The following is a 20890-nucleotide window of genomic DNA, read 5'->3' as shown; positions in this document are numbered from 1 at the left end:
GGAGAGGTGGCCGCCCTGCACTGGAGTCCCTGCTTCTGTTCCGCCGCGGCGGCCCGGCTTTGTGGGACAGAAATGGCCACGGAGAGAGACGAGGACACGAGGACCAGTCCCCTCCGGCTCGTCCACAGCGCTGGCGAAGCACAGCGTTAGACTGCCAGAGAGCTTTGCCTTGAATGTCTGATTTTTCATCCTTCTGTCCCCCAACTCAGTGCAGTAAAGCCCCTAACGTCCTCAGCAGTTTGAGATTCACTTGTCCATACTGCAAGTCAGGAGAGGGTATAGTGCCGAAGACAGTTAATTCACTTGCTCAGCAAGGGACAGAGATTTCTCTTGTCAGATAATTGCCTTTAATTGCAAAGAGGCTCAGAGTAATTGAGTAAATCAGTGGCTAATTGAGTAAGTTGAGAATGGACAGATTGACATTAGCAAGAGTCTTAGGCTGCTCGGTGGACTTATTTGCAAATCTAAAGCCACAGACTGTGCCTTTTGTGTGTGCTGCCACCTGACAGTGGGCAGCTTTCCCACAACCTCAGCTGTACTGAATTGCCCGATAATAAACTCTCAGCACGGGTTGGCAATTACTTTTTAAACAAAGCAGGTTGCCTTTCTCTTTAACTGAAACACCACTTTAAATTGCTGAAATTCAAAATCTTCCCCTTTCCCACAAGTTTAAGCAGTGCTTCTGCAGCTCATGTTGCTCAGGAGAGGGCCCCCGTGAGGCAGGGCCGATATCCCCGCGCACGCGAGGATGGCGAGGCGGGCCGACGAGGGCTGCCGCGCCGCGCTGCGCCTGAACGAGGACAACGCCCGCTTCGGCCTCCTGGCGGCGCTCATCCTGCTGTACCTGCTGGGCGGCGCGGCCGTGTTCTCCGCGCTGGAGCAGCCGGCCGAGCTGCGCGCCCGGCGCCTCTGGAGCGAGCGGCTGCACGGCTTCACGCAGGCGCACAACGTCAGCGCGGCCGCCCTGCGCGCGCTGCTCCGCCACTACGAGGAGGCCAACGCCGCGGGCATCCGCGTGGACCGCCTGCGGCCGCGATGGGACTTCTCCGGCGCCTTCTACTTCGTGGGCACGGTGGTCTCCACCATCGGTGAGTCTCCGCAGAGTCTGTCCGGTCTCCGACAGGGTCCCTGTGCTCAGCACGCAGGCACCAGCCAGAGGACACCGGCGGAAACCATGTCCAGGTGCACCTAAAACCCAGAACAGGCCCTTCTTTACACAGAGGCTGGTGGGAGTGTGGAACAAGCTATTCAGTGGGGGGTATGGGGGCAGAGCGGTGGCACTGTGGCTGGAAGGTTGCCGGTTCAAATCCCGCGGACGCCAGAGGAATCCTACTCCACTGGGCCCCTGAGCAAGGCCCTTAACCCCAGCTGCTCCAGGGGTGCCATATAAATGGCTGACCCTGCGTTCTGACCCCAAGCTTCTCTCCCTGTCTGTGTGTCTCATGGAGGGCAAGCTGGGGTCTGCAAAAAGAGGAATTCCTAATGCAAGAAATTGTATAGGGCTAATAAAGTGATCTTATCTTATACCCTGGCTTCTTTCAAGAAACACCTGGAGCAGATCCTGGGATCAATTAACTACAAACCTCCAAATGGCTGAATGGGCCAGTTGCCCTGCTCGTGTTTGTAACTGTAATTATAATCTTAGAAGCACGTCTTCTATGATCGCCAAGTTAAACATCAGTATTGAATTTCTGTAAAACCACAGTCAAGGATCGACAGCACTGAAACCGTGCTGAAAGCCGAGATTAATTTCTGGCTAATGAGAGCTCTATTGCTGCCTCATACAGAGGGGAGGGGTGTGCACAGTGTATTGTTTTCAGGAAGTAATCTGAGGTCCATTTTCATGTGGAGGGATATAACCTAGCAAGCAGAACTGTCGATTGTGAACCGTGTGGTTTTAGCGTTAAAGCACCAGTAAAGGGGTCTTAATGGTTTCTCATTTGCTTTCCATCTGGTTAGAGGATGATTGTGAGGAGGAGTGTGGGTTGAGCTCTGAGGCCCAGGCGACATGTATTCAAGCTTGAACTGGGTTGGCTCGGTTCTGTTACAGTTCTGTACAACAGGGATTCCCCAAGCAGTGGTGCACAGCTGGCTGTAGAGCTGGGTGAGTTCGCTGGCAGTCAGGGCAACAGCGGCTCTGTGACTGGACACTGCACTCCTGCGGTCAGCGCTCACTCCCCTGGCCAGGGCTGAAAACATACAGCAATAATATTCCAACACAGGTCGGTTTGTTTTCTTCGAGGGAAACTGTCTGTCTTGATTTTCGGCAGGAGGCACCTGAGCTCCTGTCAGCAGAAAGTGAGCCAATAAATTCTGGGCTTCAGCCCAAAAGCAACAAAACAATGAGAGTAATGAGAGATTTACTCCAGGACTGGAGATGAAAGGCTGTGGTGTGAAAAAGTGCTCGCGCATGACCTCAGCCTGATCTGTCACTGACAGCAGCGGAGGCAGATGTGAGGCCCTGGGGCTGCGGGCCAGGGCTGGGGCTGGCTGTCAAGCCTGCGCAGGGAGCGTGTGGGAAGGAAGCCCAGCCAGTGAGACAGGGTCTGGTCGGGCGAAGGAGCAAAGCACAGGGAAAGGAGCTGGCGTCCTGGGTGGAAACAGCGGGATTGAGCACGTGGGGGAGCTGTTGAACCCGCAGCTTGATCTGGTGTGTGCGGAAGCAGCACTCTGGGATTCTACACTGTAGGCCAAGAAAGAAGCAGGTGCAGACAGCTGGGGGCACAGCTGTTGTGTAAGAACAGAAGAAGGAACATAAGAGAGGGTAGAGAGGAGAGGCCTGTTGGGAATCTGGTAGCTTAAAATAAGATCAGATCACTTTATTGGCCATATACAATTTCTTGCATTAGGAATTTCGCATGTCTTTTCACATACTGTACCCCTGCTTGATCTCCATGAGACACACAGACAGGGAGAGAGAAGCTGGGGGTCAGAGTGCAGGGTCAGCCATTGTACAGCGCCCCTGGAGCAGCTGGGGTGAAGGGCCTTGCTCAGGGGCCCAGCAGAGTAGGATTCCTCTACCAGCCTGTGGTTATTGACCCAATGATCTAAATTTAACTATTTATTAATCTGAAGACACCTGAAGAAAGTTGTGTTTCTCTTTTCAACATGGAGTAAAGCTTTACTTGTTCCTAAATTTAACTATTGAAAGAAACCAGGGTATCGGCTTCAACAACACGGCTGGGTAGCTTGTTCCATGCTCCTACAATCCTTTGTGTGCAGAACTGCCTCCAGTTCTCAGAGTTAAATGCACTTTCACATTTTTTTCACTTGAGTCCTGTGGTTCATGTCTTACTGTTGATACTGATGAAGTTCACTGGACCGACTTTGTCAATGACTGATGATTTTGAATACTAGTATCTACAGTTTTAATAAATTAATGGGTGTCGATGCTGAAATGAAGACAGGACGTCACCTTGGCACCTTGTACAAAAAAGATGCCCTGTCAGACAGCCCAGTGAGCTCTTCCATGGCGACGGGGGGAGGGCAGGCGTCTTGTCCAAGGCCATGGTGAGACACACATACCATTAACGTTAATGTATTCATCAATCTGAGCCGAGAGGCACACAGAGAGTAAGATAATATCCCTGTTTCCAATTCAAGCCCTATTAAGTGCACAATAGAGATGTTCAGCTATAATCACGCGTCTCTGTGCGAGTCACTTCATCGTCTTCTCCTTTTTTTTTCCATTTTCATTTAAAATGCAGCACACTCCGAAGGGAACCACACTCCACTAGGCCAGAATAATTAATTAATTGGCTTAATTAGCTGTTCCTACAGCCTGTTTCACCAGCGGGCCGGTTTTACAGACCTGGGACTCTGTTGCATGTTGAGGTTTACTACAGTAAGAGCAGACGAGAGTGTAGTAAGGCCCAGTGACATCATTGTGCTCCATTATATCTTCCAATAAAACCATAAAAAATCATCCCACTTGCATATGCAAGACTCACATTTAATTGTGGGCAAGCTACAGGAACAAAACGTTTACATTTTGAGCTAAGTAAATCCATGCTATAAGCTTGGTGGAGCCATTTTAAAAGTGCTGTGGCATACTGCCACAAGGAAGCCAACTATGCTGTTCGAGGTGGAGCCAGAGCTGAAATGTTCCGGACAGTTCCTCACCCGGACGCGCGTGTCCTGACGTGCTCGCGGTGAGCGCAGGCGCGCTGTTGGATTTCAATATCCGGAGGCCTCGGTTTCCTGCAGCAGAGGCCATAAACCTCGGGCAGCCACTGGGTTTGCTCTTTATGGCCTAGATTAGCCATATGTTCACCTCCTAATCACCGTAGAAACCACAGAACTGATTAATTTCCTTATTGAACACAGGTATGAAAATACAGGTACAGCAGTCTGATATCACAGATGATATTTCTGCCTTTGCACGGTATGTTTAAATTGCTCATAAACATGTTATTAACAGCTTATTGGCAGGTCCAAAAAAGATGGGTTCTTATGGGAAGTGAGGTTTTTGCCGTAGGTTTAGGCGTGAATGTGAAAGGGGATGAGGTCTGCTCCTTCGGCACAGCCTGTGCCGGATGGGGGACACACTTGTGCTTCCCAGAGAGCTAGTCTCTCGTCTCCGCGCGCTCTGTCCAGTGGGTGCTCTCCGCTGCCCAGTGTCTTCTCCATGCCTGCTGTTCTGCTCAACATCCATAACTGTGTCCTCTCCCCCCGTCCCGCCGCTCCAGGGTTCGGCATGACCACCCCGGCCACCAGTGGGGGGAAAGTCTTCCTCATCTTCTACGGCCTGATCGGCTGCGCGGCCACCATCCTCTTCTTCAACCTCTTCCTGGAGCGCATCATCACGCTGCTGGCCTACATCATGCGCTGGTGCCACGAGCAGCAGCTGCGGCGGGCGGGGGGGGCGGCCCCCGCGGGGCCCCGGCGCGGCTCGGGGGCGTCGGGGGGGGAGGTGGACAGCCTGGAGGGGTGGAAGCCCTCCGTCTACTACGTGATGCTGATCCTGGGAGTGGCAGCCGTCCTGATCGCCTGCATCGCCTCGGCCCTCTACACCACCATGGAGGGCTGGGGCTACTTCGACTCTCTCTACTTCTGCTTCGTGGCCTTCAGCACCATTGGCTTCGGCGACCTGGTGAGTGGGCAGAAGGAGAGCTACAGGCACCAGGTGGCCTACCGCCTGGGCAACTTCCTGTTCATCCTGATGGGCGTGTGCTGCATCTACTCGCTCTTCAACGTCATCTCCATCGTCATCAAGCAGACGCTCAACTGGATCCTCCAGAAGGTGGACTGTAGCCGCTGTCGCTGTCGCCGCCGCCGCCGCCGCCGCTGCTGCCCCCCCAGCAAGCGCCCGCTGCACCCCCACGGCCACCACAGCCGCAACGCCGTGCAGCCCGCGCCCCCGGCCAGGAGCCGCCGCGCCGACGTCTCTGTGGAGACGGTGTGCGACAGCGAGACGGACGGGCGCCGCCTCTCGGGGGAGATGATCTCCGTGAAGGACTTCCTGGCCTCCAACAAGGTCTCCCTGGCCATCATGCAGAAGCAGCTGTCCGAGACGGCGCACGGCGGGCCGCGGCAGAGCCACGCCCGGCACAACGGCTTCTCCGGCGGCGTGGGCGCCCTGGCCATCATGAACAACCGGCTGGTGGAGACCAGCGTGGACAGGTAGCTCCGCACCTGCTGGGCTCTCAGCACCCGCGCTCCTTCAGCCGAGACAGCCTGCCCACATCGCTCCCACATTGCCTTCGGATAGAGGAGCCTGGTGCTCCGTCCGGGACTGTGTGGACGCGCTCAGGCAGGAGGCAGGGACTTTGCTCGCTTCCCTGGGAATTTGTTCAGAAGATTACATGGAACAGTGTTGTAATCTTCCCCAGGCCTGTAGGGGGATTGGAGCTGCAAAACGTCTCAGGTCCTCCTCCTTTTAGGCATAAAAGAAGTTCTTTCTTGTGCTCACGGGACGTTTTTGGTGTTGCGTGTGGCCTGTGCTGAGCAGGACAGCGACTGACAGGTAATCAGACTGACAATATGTTTACTGACATTAAAGAAGCTTGGACTGGTTGTCAGCTTGTCTCGAGGGGAGATGAGCTGTAGATGAAGGAGCCCCAGCAGGACCTGATGGGGGAACGTGAGACATGATTTCACCAGTTCAATTGAAGGGGATCTTTAGGAAGGCCAGATTAGACAAGCGCGGAGTGGAATCTACGCAGGACACTGTGTTTATCAACCCGCTCTTATGAACAGTGCCATGGGATCTTTACTGTCCAAGACTAGCCAAGCACTCAGGACCTCAGTTGAATGTTTTATCTGAAGTACAGTGCCTTGTACAGTACAGTGTCCCCTGGCACCATACTGGAGCATTTGTTAGGAAAAGCAGGTCCAGGAGAAAAAGCGCCACCTACCTGTTGACCACCATCACGTACAACAGCAGCCTTGCTGTGCTTGAGAGGTCTGATGAGGCCAGTCTTCAGGCTGGTAGGCTGACTAGGCTGTCCCGAATATCTGTACGATTGAACCATCTTGCCCTGCTCCTGTCACAGTCACAGGAAAGAGAAACATTTTCCCATTTCCAGCTTTAGTCAGTCTGCGATGTCTTGTTTAAAGCCACCGGGTTTACTACCCCAAGAACACTGACAGTGAGGTGTGTGCAGTGGGGTGGTGGCTGATGAGCAAGGCCGGGTGTCTGGTTGGTGTGTGGAGAAAGGTAGGCGTCCACTTGCAGAGAACAGCCAATCAGTCTCGTTGTTTATGTGCCTTTTCCATGATTCCATGATGATTTTCCAGACTTCCAAGTCTGGAGTGTGGGAGGGATCCCAAGATATTGGAATGTGGGAATCATGTGTGCTGTCTGACAGTCTAAATGTTCAGTACAGTGAGGTCTATAGCTAAGGGGTGAAGGTTTATGAGCACCATCCAAGAGGACTGATTTTAATTAGTGACAGACGTCAGAAAGGCTGGTGGGAGTGGGAAAGTGCTCTTTGCACCATGTGAACTTGACAGTAAAACAGAGTCTTCTCAGACACACGTGAGGATGCCTTTGAAACTGTTCCCCTCTCCAGACTTGTTAATGAGACTTCCTTGAAATAGTTCTCTATGATTCACAGTCTCAGCCTCTGGGTGAAGTAACACACCTTGGCTGCAGAGAGAGTATTTTTCTTAAATATATTTGTCATATTATTAAATTTTGGGCCTCCCAGCACTTATGTGTTGTGTAAAGTGTTACATTTTCTGCAGTACGTACAATAAATAATTCTGAACTGTTACTCCCCCCCAGAGTTAGAAGTCTGTGAAATGCAGGCCTTCAAAACTCAGTTTACCCCCAGGAGAAGTCATGTCTGCACACATTAAGAGATTAAAGTTCCGCATCTGGAAATTCTCCAGGCGTAGGCTGTTTCCTGCCTGTGTTACAAACACTCAGAGATGGGCTGAATGATGTCACAGGAGAAGCAATCAGGCTGCCTGTCTGAAGAGCAGTGCTTGTCCGGCTCTTGGTGCTGTTGGCTGATTTCTGAAGAGCCTCCAGATATCACCCCCAGCCCCGCAGAGAGAGGAGGGGGAGTCTGGGTCACCTTTCATTCAGGCGGCATTCATCCTTAGTGTCAGCTGGTCTTGGAGAGCTCTGCTTTGTCCTCGACTCTTTAACCATTTTGCTTGCAGTGAGATTTTCGAAGGACCTCTGTTTTGTATTTTGCTCCCCGTTTTCTCTGTTTCTAACTGACGGCTCCAGCAGCTCCTGTGGAGGAAGCAGACTAGTGCTGCACCAGCTGCGGTGCAGAGAGGCTGTGTCCTCATCCACCCGTGTGTTGGAGTAGGGCGCCCCCCAGCCTTAGGACAGACGCCAAGGGTGCCTCTGTGGGTGTGGAGAGGCGCAGGGAATACTCGTGATGGAATCTCTGCTCAGGAGGCACAGGTCTCAGGGGCAGACTGCCACTGCAAGGAGGGCAGGGGTCTCCAGCCCCAGTCCAGGCGTTCTTAGAGGTCACTCTTAGTCACCTGTTATGAAAAGATGAGGGACACTCGTCTAAGCGACCGATCAATTAATCAAGTCATGTTTCAATGCAGCCAACACTGATCCTCGAGGGCTGAAGAATATTTGATTTGTGTTCCAAATTATCACTAAATTGATTCATTAAATTTAATGATTCAAAGACTGCTGCTGGACTGAGGGACTGAAGCCCCAGGACCAGGGTTGGAGAGACAATTAGGGAACTGGGCTGAGGACTCAGCAGTGGGGTTCACAGCCCTGTGGCTCAGTTCTAGATTGTAACTGTGGCAACCACAGCAAAACCCCAGCGGGGACAGGGTCAGTCATGTGACAGATCCACTCAATCACGGAATATAGAGCCGGTCAAGGAAAACACTCCCGGTGGATGCATGGTTCATGGGTGTGACAGCAGTATACAGACGTGGGCAGGAAACGCACTTGTCTTGTTTGGTGTTTGTTCACCTGAAAGTCAGTTTACGCAGTTCAACCCTTTTCCAGAGCTCTGAGATTGGGGTTCTGGAGACGAGCAGCTGTCCCTCTCCCACGGCTGTGTTCTCCAGCTTCTCCTTTCCTAAACAGGGTAAATAATTGTAGTCAATTAAGGAGGATTATCTCTGCTTCAGTGGAAGTGGGTGTCAGGAGGGTTACGTTGGATAAACACCTGAGGGAAGATTAGAAATTGTTCTGTGGGACTGAATAAACTGTGACCAGCTGGAACTGTCACATTTTGTGACTAATTGAAAACTTCTGCCAAATAAAAGCGATTAATCCACAATTCACTTAAATAACAAAAGAAGAGAAAAATATCTCAAATATATATCTCGTCATGGATAATCCCCCTGGACAAAAACAGGAGCTTGTGGGTGGTGATACTAAGATTCACCCCTTTCAAATACGAAATAAGAAGAGGTCTCTCGCACTGTGACTGAATCAGCCCCCAACCCGATTGATATTAAAACCCTGGATAATGGGAAATGTGAGGTCTCCAGAACCTCAGAAGTTCTTTATTATCATGTGTTACATTTCTTTAAAGATTCTTTGCTCTTATTACTGCCCTTGTCACTATCTTTCTGCCTGCCTAACTTCCAGCAAAATCAACCTCTGTGAAGAGCTCCAAAAGCTGCTGGATTTGTAAGGCACATCAAGGAGGTGCAAAGTGGTACTATGAACCCTGCGCAACACTGATTTATCTCCCTGTGCAGTGATCTGAACCCTGCGCAACACTGATTTATCTCCCTGTGCAGTGATCTGAACCCTGCGCAACACTGATTTATCTCCCCGTGCAGTGATCTGAACCCTGTGCAACACTGATTTATCTCCCCGTGCAGTGATCTGAACCCTGCGCAACACTGATTTATCTCCCTGTGCAGTGTCCCCACCTCAGAGTGTTTCTGGAAGCTGGTTTCCCTGATTCACATCCTATAGTCTGAACCTCAGCAGGGCTGCAGAGTTAGAGAGGAGGTGTAACAAAAACAAAAACTGAGACTGAGTTACACTGCAGATGTCCTTTAATGTCCATTCATTGTCTACTTAAATCTATAATAGCACCTAAAACAAAAGATGAAGCTTTACATTTTGATACATCATTCCCATAACAACTAGTTGCATAGAATTTTTACAAAAAACAAACAGTGCCAAAAGAGTTAGGTGGGGTGAATGGGCTCCTCTCGTTTTTTAAGTAAGTCTTTAGAGAAGCCAGCAAATCAGCTTCTACCACACGGCTGCATAGATCGTTCCACACTCCTTCTGGACACGCCCAAATAGTTCCCACTTGAAAGGGCTTCAGTGCTGCCCTGTGTCGTGGTCCCTGGATGCGCACGACCAGGTCTGCCCAGTGCCCCTGTCGCCATTCAAGACGCCATTTCTTCATACTGCAGGATAGAGATCCTTCTCCCTTGTAGATGCAGAAATGTTCCACAGTGCCTTGAAGGTACATGCTGGCCTTGTTTCTCCTCCTCTGCCTGTTCCTGTGTGTGAGATGAACTCACGTCGGATGTGTCAGCAAGGACTGAAGCATGTTTTATGTTACTTTGATTGCCGTAACAACCGATAGTGAATATCGGGTGAAAGTGCACTCCGTGCGCTTTTATTTTTGCTTCAACAGATTGCACCTGAATAATAGCCTGGTGTATTCTAGTCCAGTAGTGTGAGGATCCATGAGTTACACATACAGCTGCTGAGTCACGTCCTTCCCTGTGGCTGCCGATGCACTACTGGGGGACAGAAGGGGGTGCGGAGCTCTGGTTCGAGCCGGAGCTGTTGGAGTCACAAGTCAGGGTGGCGCAGTGATGAGCGTTACTGCCTCGCAGCGCCGGAGCCCTGGGCTCAATTCCTGGGGGGCTGTCTATGTGGAGTCTGTATGTTCTCCCCGTATTCGCGTGGGTTTCCCATACAGTCCAAAGACATGCTGGTCGGTTGATTGGTATCTGAGATGTTGGACTGGTGTCCTGTCCAGGCTGCACCCTGCCTTGTTCCTGTTGCTGGGTGGCACAGGCTCCAGCTCCCCACCACCCTGAGCTGGATAGAGCAGTGAGAAGACAGGTGGTGGATTTCTCACACTGAGCACCTCCATCCCTCCATCCCTGGTGTGACAGAGGTGTAGTTCTTTCAAGCAGAAACCCTGAACCACGGCCCTGCGACTGACCAGGGAGGAAAGAGTGGAGACTGTCCACAGCAGCGTGAGCTCTGACTCCAACAACACTTCCAGAGGGCGAAACTACTTCCAGTAAGGGCCTGTCACATTCAAATGAGCAGCCGACAGAAGAAATACAGCTGTGGCACAATGGAGCAGCCTGTAAGAGGGGCCTGGCCAAGCAGTGCGAGAGAGCATGTCTCTATGCGCTCAGATCGAGCGTGGGGCTTTCATGAAGCTCTTCATTTGTCGCGGGGCCGAAGAGGTGTCTGTGCGCGTTCCCTTCGGGGGAAAAGGGCTTTTATTAAAGTTGCATTGCCAGAGACATGTGGAAAAATGATTTTTTTCCCACTGATAGCTGGTGGGGGGGGGCGCACTGACACACTCTGGCTGCTGACACAGGTGGGGCTGCACACTGGTGGGGGTGGAGGGGATCCCCATTACCTGTGAAGAGCTCTGAATGACGTGTCCAGAAAAGCGCTGTATAAGCGTAAGCAATTCTTTATTTTATTATTATTATTATTATTATTATTATTATTATTATTATTATTATTACTTTGTGAGACAGGAAACACCTCCTGCTGCTCGGGCTCTCTGGTCCTGCACAGCGGAAGCCGGTGTCCGGGCGCCGGTGCAGGAACTCAGCTCATAGCTGATGCGATACCGCCACCTGCTGTGAGAGCACACCCGAGCTGCTCGTTCCTGGAGCAGATGTCTTTATTGGGGGGTCATTGAGGATGCGCGAGGGCCACTGTACATCGCATTCAAAAGGAGTTTCCTAAACGGAAAAGTCAGCGGAAAGATGCTTTACATGGGGGGACATCAGCGGACATTTTTACACACAACAATCGACACAAGAGAGCACTTTGTAGATCTCTTATAGCAATACAAGCTTTCCGTGATCATTTATCATCTGTACAAAATATTTTATCTATTAGGTTTCAACAGAAGAGCAGCGGTCTGTCCCTTTCGGTCAGTGAACAGCCAGTTCTGTTTAATCGCGTCTGTTACTAAGCCTCACACAACTAGGAATCGTCTTGTAAAGGTATACAGCGCGACCTTGTGGACATGATTGAAAACTGCAAGTGGTCATCTTTCTGAAAGAGCTCTCGAGTTTGACCCGTGTTATAATAATTGTTTACACTTATATAGCGCTTTTCTGAACACTCCACTCAAAGTGCTTTACAGGTCATGGGGATCCCCTCCACCGAGAGTCAGGAGCTCGGTTTCACGTCTCATCTGAAGGACGGCGCCTTTTAACACTATAGTGTCCCCGTCACTGTACTGGGGCATTAGGAAGAATGTACTAAATACACTCAACACGCATGCCATCAGTCATATCACCCTGCAGCTCCCAGCTGGCAGCCCACTGAAGCCCAGCAGTGTGAGCCTGGTCAGTACCTGGATGGGACTCCTGGAAAACTAAGGTTTCTGCTGGAAGAGGTGTTAGTGAGGCCAGCAGGGGGCGCTCACCCTGCGGTCTGGGGGGGTCCTAATGCCCCAGTAAAGTGACGAGGACACTAGACTATAAAAAGGCGCCATCGTTCGGATGAGACATAAAAACTGACGTCCTGACTCTCTGTGATCATTAAAAATCCCAGGGCGTTTCTCAAGAAGAGTAGGGGTGTCACCTGAGCATCCTGTCCAGATTTCCCCCTGGCCTTTACCAATCATGGCCTCCTAATAATCCCCATCTCTGAACTGGCTTCATCACTCTGCTCTCCTCCCTACTGAGAGCTGGTGTGTGGGGAGCGGACTGGCGCATCATCATCATCTGGATGCTGCACACTGGTGGTGGTGGAGGGGATCCCCATTACCTGTAAAGTGCTTTGAGTGGAGTGTCCAGAAAAGCGCTATATAAGTGTAAGCAATGATTATTATTATTATTATTATTATTATTATTATTATTATTATTATTGGTATTACTTCACTGATCTGACTCTCTCTCTGCTGTGGCTTGGTAAGGTTAATACTCCACTTTTCTATAAATATGTGACCAGAGAAAACTGTTGAACTGTTCCAATTAGGTCAACAATCACCCAGATCCACAGGGCACTCTTAACACCATCAACACACACACCCTATTCAGCAATTTAGCGAGTTAATTTGTGTGGTTAACTCAGTGCTGTCCTCTGCCACCCCCGACAGCAGCCCAGCGCAGGGTGATCTGCGTGTCACAAGACCTGGATGGTTCTGGGCTCGGTGGCGTCTGGCTCAGTGGTTCGGGGCCGAACACTTTCGTGGCGACCCCCTGGAAGATGGGTGTAGCTGGGCTGGCTAGTCCTGGTGTCATCCGACCAGTACACGCTGCTGAGACCCCGGCATGCTGACGAAACGGACTGGTTTGTGTGACAGGAGCGGGGCTGTCGCTGTGGAAAGGCTCGTCGCGCGCGGCGGCAGTGTCACCGACTCGACCGGACCGGCTGCAGCGACTCCCCGCGCTCGCGCTGCCGGCCGGGTCGGGCCGGGCCGGGCCGGGCCGGACCGGGGTCCGTGAAGCCGGTGTCACACTGTGAGAGAAGCCAGCAGAGCCGCAAAACGCGCAGGTCTCGCTGTTTTTCTGCGGGGCCGATAGTTCTCTCATATAATAAGGTGTCGGCCGTCCTCTGTTATTGTTCTGACCGGAGCTGTACTCTCTCCGAATCAGCCATTCCGGCCCACAGTGCTGGTCCCTGATCAGGTCTGGTATTATCACCAGAATGGGCCCAGCCTCCATCGCTTCTGACACAAATCAGAACAGCGTCTTCTGTTTCGCAAACATTCTAGTGGTTTTTATCATCATTATTGCCAAAGAAAGTAAATTTACTAGATGAATTGAAATTGTTAAAAAGTAGAGTACGCGCCTCGCTCGACACTGCTCCAAATACCAGCCCTCCTTACAGTCCTACATGTCGTTTTATTGGAAAAAAACAAAATCGGTTATAATCAGTTTCGATATTTCCTGCGCCCTGACTTTGGAAACGCAATGCACACTCTGGGTGGGTTTCACACGGGTCTGAACAAGGTCAAGTAGTTGGGACATCTGTAACAGAAAGGTGGTGAAGTTTCCAGCGTCAGTTTCAGGTCTTTCATTAAATCACCCTCCAGCTTCCTGCCCGGTTCCCCCGCCGCAATCTTGGAATGCGAAACCAGCAGCAGCCCGGACCCCAGTGACAGTGCTGGGCTCTGGTGTGTGGACGGATAGAGCTCAGCCCAGTTTGACGCATTGCAGGTAACAGCCAGCCAATGGCGAGCGTCCTTTCTCCTGCTCGCTCATCTCCCGGCCAATCGGACTCGGACTTACATTGTCTGCAGTTTGTAACTCTGTCTCTGCGTAACCTTGCGCCTCGGAAACATTGTCCCACAAACTGTAGCAGAGTAACCCGCAACCCATATTCATACAATTATGACACTATAAATAGTATCACAGAAAACCTGATGATAATAAACGCAAGTCACCGACTTGTGTCTGCGCCCGGGAGTGTAATAACCGGCCCGTTGCGTTGTGGGGGGGAGGGGGGGTCTGTACAGCAGAAAGGGGTCTTATTGCGCTCTCTGCAGTACATCGTATCTCTACGCCAAGCGTGCAAATAGTGCACTGTCGACATTTATTGCTGAGCCCTGGAACTCGTAACCTGTTTAATTTCAGTAAAAGGTTGCTTTTAGAAAAAAAAGGTCGATACCGCGTAATAAATGTGTTCTAGCGCAGTGGGGAGCTGCGGGATTTTTTTCTTGAACGGTTTAAGGTCGATGTGGGTGAGTGATGTCATCGGGCGGAGGGATACAGTACAAATGAGGCTACCGGGGTAGTGAGCAGGACGCGAGTTCCCGGGCAACTTTGTAACAGCGAGGAGTCGCGCGCCACCAGAGCGAGCAGCCGCAGTAGAGACGCAGCAGCACCGATACCGGCACCGGCACCGACACCGACACCGAGGAAAATGGTGAGTGGACTGGCGGCGGGACGCGACCCAGAGGCGCCGGGGGTCTGTGGCGTGAGCGTGCGAGTAGGGCGATACCAGCCTGGACACTGTTTCTTTGTGAAGGCGGGTGGCTGGCGCCGGGCTCGAGTGCAAGCGGTCCTGCCGGCGCGCGCAGTGGGGTCCGGCGTGGGAGTGGCCGTGGCTCTTCCTGACCGGCCGCGGGACAGCCGTCGGGGTCTCGGGGGCTTCTGTTTTCCTCGTAGATGTGCGGGGCGGCTGCGTGTGTGCGTGAACGGTGTGGATACGGGGAGCAGGGGGCGGCGCGGCGCAGAAGCAGCCGGACCCGCGCCGGGCAGTACCGAGTCTAGCTCCCGCCACGGACGTGCGTGCGGCTCGCCCGTGGACCGTGTCCTGGCGGCGCGTGATCACTCTGTGCGCGGCGCGTGCCGCAGTGCCACGGTCGCGCTGGTGGCGCGTGAAGAGGCGGGATGCGCCCCAGTCTGCGTGTCCGGGGCCGCCGGGGGATGTCGGCACCCGGGGCGCCTCTGCCCGCGCACACGCAGCCCAACTCCACCCCCCCCCCCCCCTCACACAGCGGGGTCCTGGAGCTCGAGGGGCTGTGTCCTGTCCAGAAGAAGCCCTCGCGCCGCTGTCTGCCCCTGTTCCGCCCTCCGCGTGGCCGTCCCCGACCCCTCACCTGGGCTCGAGCCCCGCGGTTCGGCGCTCGACGCGCGCCCGTCGGGCACGGAGCTGCAATGCAGCTTGAACTCGAGTGACCCCGCGCCCGGGGGCAGCTGCCAGGAGCCCCAGAGCTCGGGTGATCGTTCAGCCGCCCTGGAGCCCGGTCCCGCAGCGATCCCGGGGAGCCCGGCTGTGGCCGGTCTGGATGAGCAGAGCGTTACTGGGATGAGTTTTGTCCTCTAGAGCCGCTCGGGACTCTCCAGTTCCCACTGAGCCCTCGTCACGGTCAGCCCGAGGACATACAGCAGCTCGCCGCCCTCTGTCGCTCCCTCAGCTCGGGGGTCAGGGGCAGGGGCAGGGGCTGGCGTCTCGGGAGGAAGACCCCTGTGCTGGTGCGACCGGTGTGCGCCAGCGGGGGGCGGGGGGCTGCCGCGCTGCGTGTGAGAGACCACCGTGTGCTGATCCCTGTGCCCACTCCTGCTCTGCTTCTCTTTCCACAGGCTGACCAGCTGACCGAGGAGCAGATTGCTGGTACGTGTTTCTCTTTGCTCTGACCGACCCCGAGTAAGCGCGCGCGTGTGGCGGTGTGGCTTGACTCGGAGACACGTGTGTTGGCCCAGATGCGTGTCGCGTCTCGGGGATACAGGTTTCGGGTACCGCCGGCTGCCGTGAGGAGCCTCTGTGGTGGTTCCGTGTGCCGTGTTTGTGAAAAAACCGTGAGAAGACTTGAGTGCTGAAATTCAGCCCACAGAGGGGAGCTGAACAGAGCATGTGCTTCCTACACACAGCAGAGCCCTTAGCACACGTTTCATAACCAGCTAAACTCCAGGAGTCTTTTTACGGCTTTTTTTCCCTTGGGTCCCTATTCCTGTGGATTGGAATTCTAGGAACAAGACTGGTGTTTTCCGCCCCCCTGGCGCTGTGGTCTTGTTCTGGCGGGATTGTCCAGGAGCTGGGGTCCCTGCCCGCGGAGGGCGACTCCAGGATCGGGGCAGGGCCCTCATGATCTCCGTCCCTGCACCCCGGTCTGAACCGGCGTTTGTGGAGAAGGGCTGTGGCGTGGCGTCGTGAAGGGGGGCAGCAGGAGGCCGAGGCCCTGGCAGCGCTGCAGGCCGGAGGGCGGCCTGGAAGAGCGAAGAATCGTCGGTGAGAACAGGGCTGGTCAGGAGAACTGCACCCCACTGTCCCGGCAGGCCTGCAGATCAGGAATTAAAGCAGACGTGGGATTTGGGAGCTTTCCTGCGGCGTGATCCCCCTCCTCTGTGCGTGTCATCTGAAAGCTTCTGCTACGTTGAGACCTATTCGCAGGGACAGCCTGGTCTCCGGCGTTGCTGTACAAAGCCTTGCTTTTAAAATTCCCCCCGGCGGCGAGGAAGCTCGGGGCAAAGTGATAGCGACGTCCTGGGGGAGTTTTTCTAATTGATTTCGGAGAATGTTTTTCTTCCATGTCCTCGAAGGGGGTGTTGTGATCCCCGGCTCCCGCTGTGCACGCGCGCGCTCTTGGCGCAGAGGAAAACGGGCCGTGCTGCAGCTGGGCTCGAGCCCGGCTGGGAGTCGCGCACTCCTGCTGGTACAGGGCTGCTGCGGCCGAGTCCGAGCCCTGACGGTGCTGACCCGACCCAGGGGTCTTGGGTTCTGTGGGACCTCCTGCCAGTCGGTTTCCTCCAGAGTTCAAACGTAGTGGTTTTTTGCCTTGTGGCCCCGGTGTTGGTGGCCTGGAAGCAGGAGGGAGGGTGTTGTCTCTGCTCCTGGGAAGAGCCCAGTGTGCCCAGTGTGCGCACACGAGCGATCGGCGGCAGCGTGGAAGAACACGGCGGCTCTCCCAGCTTTCCCTGCACGCACAAACCGGATTCCTCCTCCGCATGCACGTCCTCCGACAGACCTGGATCGCTCCCGCCTTGTGTCCCGCCCTGTCTCTCCCAGAATTCCACCCGGCAGTGCCGAAGCACGCTCCCGTGATGCTCCAGTGCCCTGGCCGGAGGAGCGTGCCCGCCCGAGCCCCCCCGACGCGGACAGGATGCCACTCTTGCGATGAAACGGCTCTTTCTGCTTCTCAATAGACACGCCGAGCAGCAGGCTGGGGGGAGGGGGAGCACAACTGCCTGGAGGCGAGAGGCTGGGTGTTAAATTTCCAGAGCCGAGGTGGGCTTTCGGTTTCCTCTGGAATCCTTTCCCCTCTCGCTCCCTGCGGGCGCGGCGGGCGGCTGGCAGGTCCCTGCTCAGCCTGCAAGCTCTCTCGTTGTGTGAAAGACACACGAAACTGTGTGTGTGTGTGTGTGTGTGCGCGCGCGCGCGCAGAACCCTGACTGCTGCTGCTGCTCTGGGAGTTTTGCATAAGATGAGCGTCTCCCCTGTCAGTTTTATTTACATTTTACTCCACAAACACTGGTGTCCTGATATCGGGATGTTGTAGAATTGTCTGGAAGACCTTGCCTGCTTCAACAGCCGCCCTCTTTTCCGCGTCCTTGCAGAGTTCAAGGAGGCCTTCTCCCTCTTCGACAAGGACGGCGATGGCACCATCACCACCAAGGAGCTGGGCACGGTGATGCGCTCGCTGGGCCAGAACCCCACCGAGGCCGAGCTGCAGGACATGATCAACGAGGTGGACGCCGACGGTACTGACACCTCTCACTCTCCCGGGCTCAGCTGACGGGCCTTCTGCTCCACAGTGCGGATCAGGAGGAGAGAAGCCTTCCGGCTGTGCTTGTATCTCCTGCTTTAAATCGAGCTGATGTTTCCGGCGCAAGTCTCAGGTTGGGCTCGGAGAGAGACAAATGGCCGTGAGGTTTTCAAATCGTTTCTCCCCTGTCCTGCTCAGGTAACGGAACGATCGACTTCCCAGAGTTCCTGACCATGATGGCGCGGAAGATGAAGGACACGGACAGTGAGGAGGAGATCCGAGAAGCCTTCCGCGTGTTCGACAAGGTGAGTCTGGGCTCCTGAGGTTCTGCCGGTCCGGCTGAGCTGTGGGCGAGCCGGGGGACTGGCGGGGGTGACTCACGGGCTCTTGTTGTGGGCCAGGATGGCAACGGCTACATCAGCGCGGCGGAGCTGCGCCACGTCATGACCAACCTGGGGGAGAAGCTGACGGACGAGGAGGTGGACGAGATGATCCGGGAGGCCGACATCGACGGCGACGGCCAGGTCAACTACGAAGGTGAGCCCCCGACCCCCTCTCCCCACCCCGTGCCTGCACCCCTCCCACGGCTGACCTGTCGCGCTCCTGTTGGACAGAACTCGCCTCACAGCACCACCATTCTTCTCCACAGAGCTGTGAGGTGGATCCGAGTAATTCCTGCTCTGCTTCGCATTCTCATTGGGCAGAACTGTTCTGTAGAAACTGTGAAGCACAACAGCCCTTTTTTTTGCATTTCTGTATCCAAACAATTCAGTGTGACGTTTCATAAAGAAACAGTCTGAAAATTTCAGGCCTGTTGGAATCCAGGCATGGATTCCTAATCTGCGGGTCTGTTTGCACTGCAGCTGGGTTGTCTTCCCTAGGCAGCCTGTGAGCAGTGAGAAACGCTGGAATCGCAGACAGGAGACGGCGGTGTGTGACAGGGCTGCAGACACTCGCTCTACAGGGATGTGCAGTGAATTGCGCACCAATCAGCTCTCAATCCTTCTCTTCTTGTTTTGCAGAGTTTGTGCAGATGATGACTGCAAAGTGAAGCGTCTTTCTTCCATTGCCTGTTCTTCTTGATCACTCTGTCTATATATATAAAAAAATCTACAAAAAAATCTTTACTGTTTAAATTCTACAGTCTGGTTCGGATTTAACTCCAAAGGCATCTGTCAACGAATTAGAGCAGGGGGGAGGCAAAGCGTCACAATCTTCAACGTGCATGAGATCTCTTCGTTCTGAACAGCCCGATTTTCCCAAATTAGACCAAAAGAAAAAGACAGAACCAGCGACAGAGGCAGTTTTTTTGTTCGTTGAACAAGAGCAGTTCACCATCGAAGCATTTTCTGTTTGTAACAATTTAACCGTGCAGCTCGCTGGAAACGGGAGTGTTTCGGAGAGCCAGTTCCGACACCTGCATGTGCCTGGCTTGGCGGTTTCTTGTTACAGTAGGGCTTCTGATCCTACACTAGAAGGAGATGCTGGGTTGTGTACAGAAGGAGGCTATATATACACATGTAAAATCTTTATTTTAGAGAGGTGGTACAAGCTGGTGAGATCTTAATGGGGCTGGGATGCAGGGTGTGGAATGAGTGTAAAGCTCTATAGGTTTATTTGATTTTTTTCTAACTTTTAAAACTTACCACAATATCAAGCTAGAATAGGGCAATGCATTGATACTGTTGTTTTAGGGAAACCGTGTGAGAAAAATAAGTAGTTGCGTTAGGCAGCCCAAGAAAGCATTGCTGTAAATACTTAATTTGCAAAAAAATAAACATGTAAATGTAATGCTTTTCAAATGTGCATTATTAACAAATATGGTGTCGTAAACTGTGCGTTGCCTAATATTAATATAATGGTATGGCCTGTGACTTTTTTTCCCTTGTTTTTGAAATAAATGTGCCATAATAAGATCTTGAGCCTCAACTTTTTTGCAAGATGACTTTTAGTACATTAAAATATATATTTGCACTTAAACATTTTGTGTACAAGAATGAACTCTACGATGTAATAACCGAAAACCAAATCTGCTGCTGCTGCTGCTGCTGCTCCTTGTGTCTGCTGGGTTGTGAGCTGTTCGGTGCACATGTTGTCCTAGAAGTGCTGCAGTACTGCTCCATGCTCTGCTCGCTGTCTGACTGAACCGAGGCGCTGGGGGGGGTTTGGGGCGCAAGTGATCCTTAGGCCAGTGGCATGAGTGTTAGGAATGAGGTCTTGAACAGCTTCTGTCTTTTAGTTTGCTGTACAAGAGACTGTGTAGTAATAAAAGCTCTTGCAGTTTCTTACTCCTGCTTCAGTGTGCTAAGGGCGTTGTCAAGGGGGCCTCCGTCTGCGAGGTGCAGCGGGGGTCGGGCCCTGGGGGGACCGGGGAGGCGAAAGGCCTTGACTATAGCTGTTCAGTCTGTGCAAGTTGCGTCTCAATTACAAGCTGTGAAATATCAATGTTTTCCAATAAAACCTGAAATTGACTACATGTCTCAGCTGTGGTTCTTGATCCGTGGCGTGGTGTGTCCTGCAGTGCAGTCCGGTCGCTTTCGCCCTCGGCCCGGCCCAGTGCCTCCCCAGAACACGGTGTCCTCCAGGAGGTCAGGGGCCAGTCGGGTCGCTGCATGGCGGCGCTCAGCTGGGCGTTTAGCCTGGACTGAGCTGCTGTTCCTTCGCGGCAACAAGAAGCACGCGCACCTCGGCTCCGGGCAGGGAGGTGAGGAGCGGTGTCGGCCTGATGCTTCTGTTGCAGGAAGATGGGTGGCTTTTGGCTTGACTTCCAAAAACCGCGCATGCTGGAGGAGGGGGCAGGTGCCTGTCGAAACCATTCCGCTGGAGAGCAGGGAGAGGCAGGGTCCAGCCCTCGCGGAGCTGAGCGAGGGTTTCACTGAGCGGTCTCCCGCAGGGGAGCGGACAGCACCAGGTGTGGGAGAGGGCACCAGCTTGTGAGTGAGTCCCAGTCCCAGCACCTCCGCTGAGGAACACATGAGCTGCTGTCCTGTTCACAGTAATCGGGCTCCATTCCTGGGGGGCCACAGCCTTTTACGTCTAGCGGTACCTGAACTGTTACACTGAGCATTGAAAGAAACTCGGCACTATAGCAAATACAGATCATCTGGAGAAACGGCTCT

General features: G+C 53.4%; 2 protein-coding genes across 2 annotated transcripts; both read left to right on the top strand.

The window, feature by feature from the left end:
* The first annotated feature begins 748 nt into the window (after positions 1–748).
* LOC148672026 (potassium channel subfamily K member 13-like) lies at positions 749–7154 on the top strand. Its single transcript, XM_088627323.1, has 2 exons — positions 749–1088; positions 4689–7154. Exons 1-2 carry the CDS (start codon positions 749–751, stop codon positions 5624–5626), a joined length of 1278 nt encoding a protein of 425 aa, XP_088483449.1. The 3' UTR covers positions 5627–7154.
* Positions 7155–14328: 7174 nt separating this feature from the next.
* calm3a (calmodulin 3a (phosphorylase kinase, delta)) lies at positions 14329–20242 on the top strand. Its single transcript, XM_088627321.1, has 6 exons — positions 14329–14491; positions 15652–15682; positions 17623–17766; positions 17970–18076; positions 18173–18308; positions 18794–20242. The coding sequence occupies exons 1-6, from the start codon at positions 14489–14491 to the stop codon at positions 18820–18822; spliced, it is 450 nt and encodes a 149-aa protein (XP_088483447.1). The 5' UTR covers positions 14329–14488; the 3' UTR covers positions 18823–20242.
* Positions 20243–20890: the final 648 nt, after the last annotated feature.

This window comes from Lepisosteus platostomus, chromosome 4 (assembly GCF_059453375.1).
Source record: "Lepisosteus platostomus isolate fLepPlt1 chromosome 4, fLepPlt1.hap1, whole genome shotgun sequence".
Taxonomy (NCBI): domain Eukaryota; kingdom Metazoa; phylum Chordata; class Actinopteri; order Semionotiformes; family Lepisosteidae; genus Lepisosteus; species Lepisosteus platostomus.
This window is presented reverse-complemented; position numbering and strand designations above follow the sequence as displayed.